Source organism: Notothenia rossii (genome assembly GCF_949606895.1).
Source record: "Notothenia rossii genome assembly, chromosome: 3".
Classification (NCBI taxonomy): domain Eukaryota; kingdom Metazoa; phylum Chordata; class Actinopteri; order Perciformes; family Nototheniidae; genus Notothenia; species Notothenia rossii.
The window spans coordinates 44584534-44587033 of NC_136901.1; the positions used below are offsets into that span (position 1 = coordinate 44584534).

The 2500-nt window shown below is 39.0% G+C and overlaps 1 protein-coding gene across 1 annotated transcript in view; it reads left to right on the forward strand.

Annotated features, from left to right (window-relative positions):
* The window catches only part of cfi (complement factor I), a 20307-nt gene that overhangs the window by 942 nt on the left and 16865 nt on the right, over window positions 1-2500 (forward strand). The window contains 4 exon segments of the mRNA XM_079667825.1: window positions 98-321; window positions 469-622; window positions 702-765; window positions 1034-1199. Coding sequence (XP_079523951.1) covers window positions 98-321; window positions 469-622; window positions 702-765; window positions 1034-1199 — 608 coding nt within the window.

The following is a 2500-nucleotide window of genomic DNA, read 5'->3' on the forward strand; positions in this document are numbered from 1 at the left end:
TTTCCATACTTATAAAGTTGTGTATCGTCTGCGTAACACTTCATTTTCTTTTATCCTCTTGATTTATAAAATGGTTCTGCACCCGGATTCGTTGCAGAAGCGTCAAAAACATGTAGAGCAGATCCGTCAGACCCTAAAAGTACCAGCAAAACCCACAGACCCTCCTGTTTCCACCACTAAAGCCCCAACGACCACTGAAGCCCCAACGACCCCTGAAGCCCCAACGACCCCTGAAGCCCCAACGACCCCTGAAGCCCCAACGACCCCTGAAGCCCCCGCAACGGACGAGTTTCTGGGACCTGTTGAGTGTTTTGAGAAGAAGTAAGTGGAGTTTGTTCTCCATTTAAAGGCCAAAAGCAATATTTGCGTATGTTGCAATATGCCAGTTCTGGCCTTACTGCCAGTATTCTCTGACCTCACTGCAGTCCTTTGTCTCTAAATGATGATGTATCTTTCGTGGTTTGTCAGATTTACTCGAGGATCTTGTTCGCTGGTCTTCTGTCCTCCGTGGGAGCGTTGCATTGAAGGACACTGCTCCTGTAAACCTCCGTACCTGTGTCCGGCAGAGGACGTGGCTCCAGTTTGTGGACGGGACAACAGGAAGTACCGGTCCTTCTGCCAGGTGAGGGAACTGGTGACAGACACACAAAGCAGGACTTACATTACATTTCATTTTTACACAATAACAATCTGTTTTCCAGGTGATGGCCGCCTCTTGTCTTACCCAGAAAACCACCATGTCCCACTTCGGAGAAAATTGCGGAGGTTTGGTCTCACAAATGCAACTTTTACATCACTGCTATATATCCTATTTCTAATTGCCATCATTTTTTTTATTTTGCACTTAATAAATTAAGAACATTGTGTTATGGTACGTAAAGATTACTGGTTTACAGTGTAGTAAAGTCTAATACAAGTGGAATATTTAACAATGTTCAGCTGATTTTAAAAACCAACAGGTACTTTTACTTTTACATATATAACTATAGCTATTTTCCCATTTCTAATTGCCGTCATTTCTCTTTCACCACAGCGGAGTATCCAACATTCATGAGTTCAATAGACTCTCTGACAGGAGGCGTTAAAGTCTTCCTTCCCAACGATGAGTTCCCTGGGGCCGGACGGAAGTTAATGGTTTGCAGCGAGATGTGGAACATGGCGGCCGCTAACGTGGTCTGCAAGGAGCACGGAAACCGCCTGTGAGAAGATTACATCATATTATAACTAACAATACAAACCTGCAGGGGGGGAAGTAGCCGAGTACAAATACTACGTTACTGTACTTAAGTACATCTTTCTGGAATCAGTACTTTACTCCACTACTTATTTTTCTGATGACTTTTTACTTTGACTTCTTACATTTTGAACAAATATACCTGTACTTTCTACTGCTTACATGTTGAACACAAATATCTGTACTTTCTACTTCTCACATTTTGAACACAAATACCTGTACTTTCTACTTCTTACATGTTGAACTCAAATACCTGTACTTTCTACTTCTTACATTTGTAACACAAATACCTGTACTTTCTACTTCTTACATGTTGAACACAAATACCTGTACTTTCTACTTCTTACATTTGTAACACAAATACCTATACTTTCGACTTCTTACATGTTGAACACAAATACCTGTACTTTCTACTTCTTACATTTGTAACACAAATACCTGTACTTTCTACTTCTTACATGTTGAACTCAAATACCTGTACTTTCTACTTCTTACATGTTGAACCCAAATACCTGTACGTTCTACTTCTTACATGTTGAACCCAAATACCTGTACTTTCTACTTCTTACATGTTGAACACGAATACCTGTACTTTCTACTTCTTACATGTTGAACACAAATACCTGTACTTTCTATTTCTTACATGTTGAACACAAATACCTGTACTTTCTATTTCTTACATGTTGAACTCAAATACCTGTACTTTCTACTTCTTACATGTTGAACCCAAATACCTGTACTTTCTACTTCTTACATGTTGAACCCAAATACCTGTACTTTCTACTTCTTACATGTTGAACACGAATACCTGTACTTTCTACTTCTTACATGTTGAACACAAATACCTGTACTTTCTATTTCTTACATGTTGAACACACATACCTGTACTTTCTACTTCTTACATGTTGAACACACATACCTGTACTTTCTACTTCTTACATGTTGAACACACATACCTGTACTTTCTACTTCTTACATTTGTAACACAAATACCTGTACTTTCTACTTCTTACATGTTGAACACAAATACCTGTATTTTCTACTTCTTACATGTTGAACTCAAATACCTGTACTTTCTACTTCTTACATGTTGAACACAAATACCTGTACTTTCTACTTCTTACATGTTGAACTCAAATACCTGTACTTTCTACTTCTCTCATTTCCCAAACAGGCTGGTTCCTTTAGTCTGAATGTGTGTTTGGTGGCGTGATCATTATTATTTAGAGTCATTGCGTGCCTATTGATTGGAACACGATCCGTGTA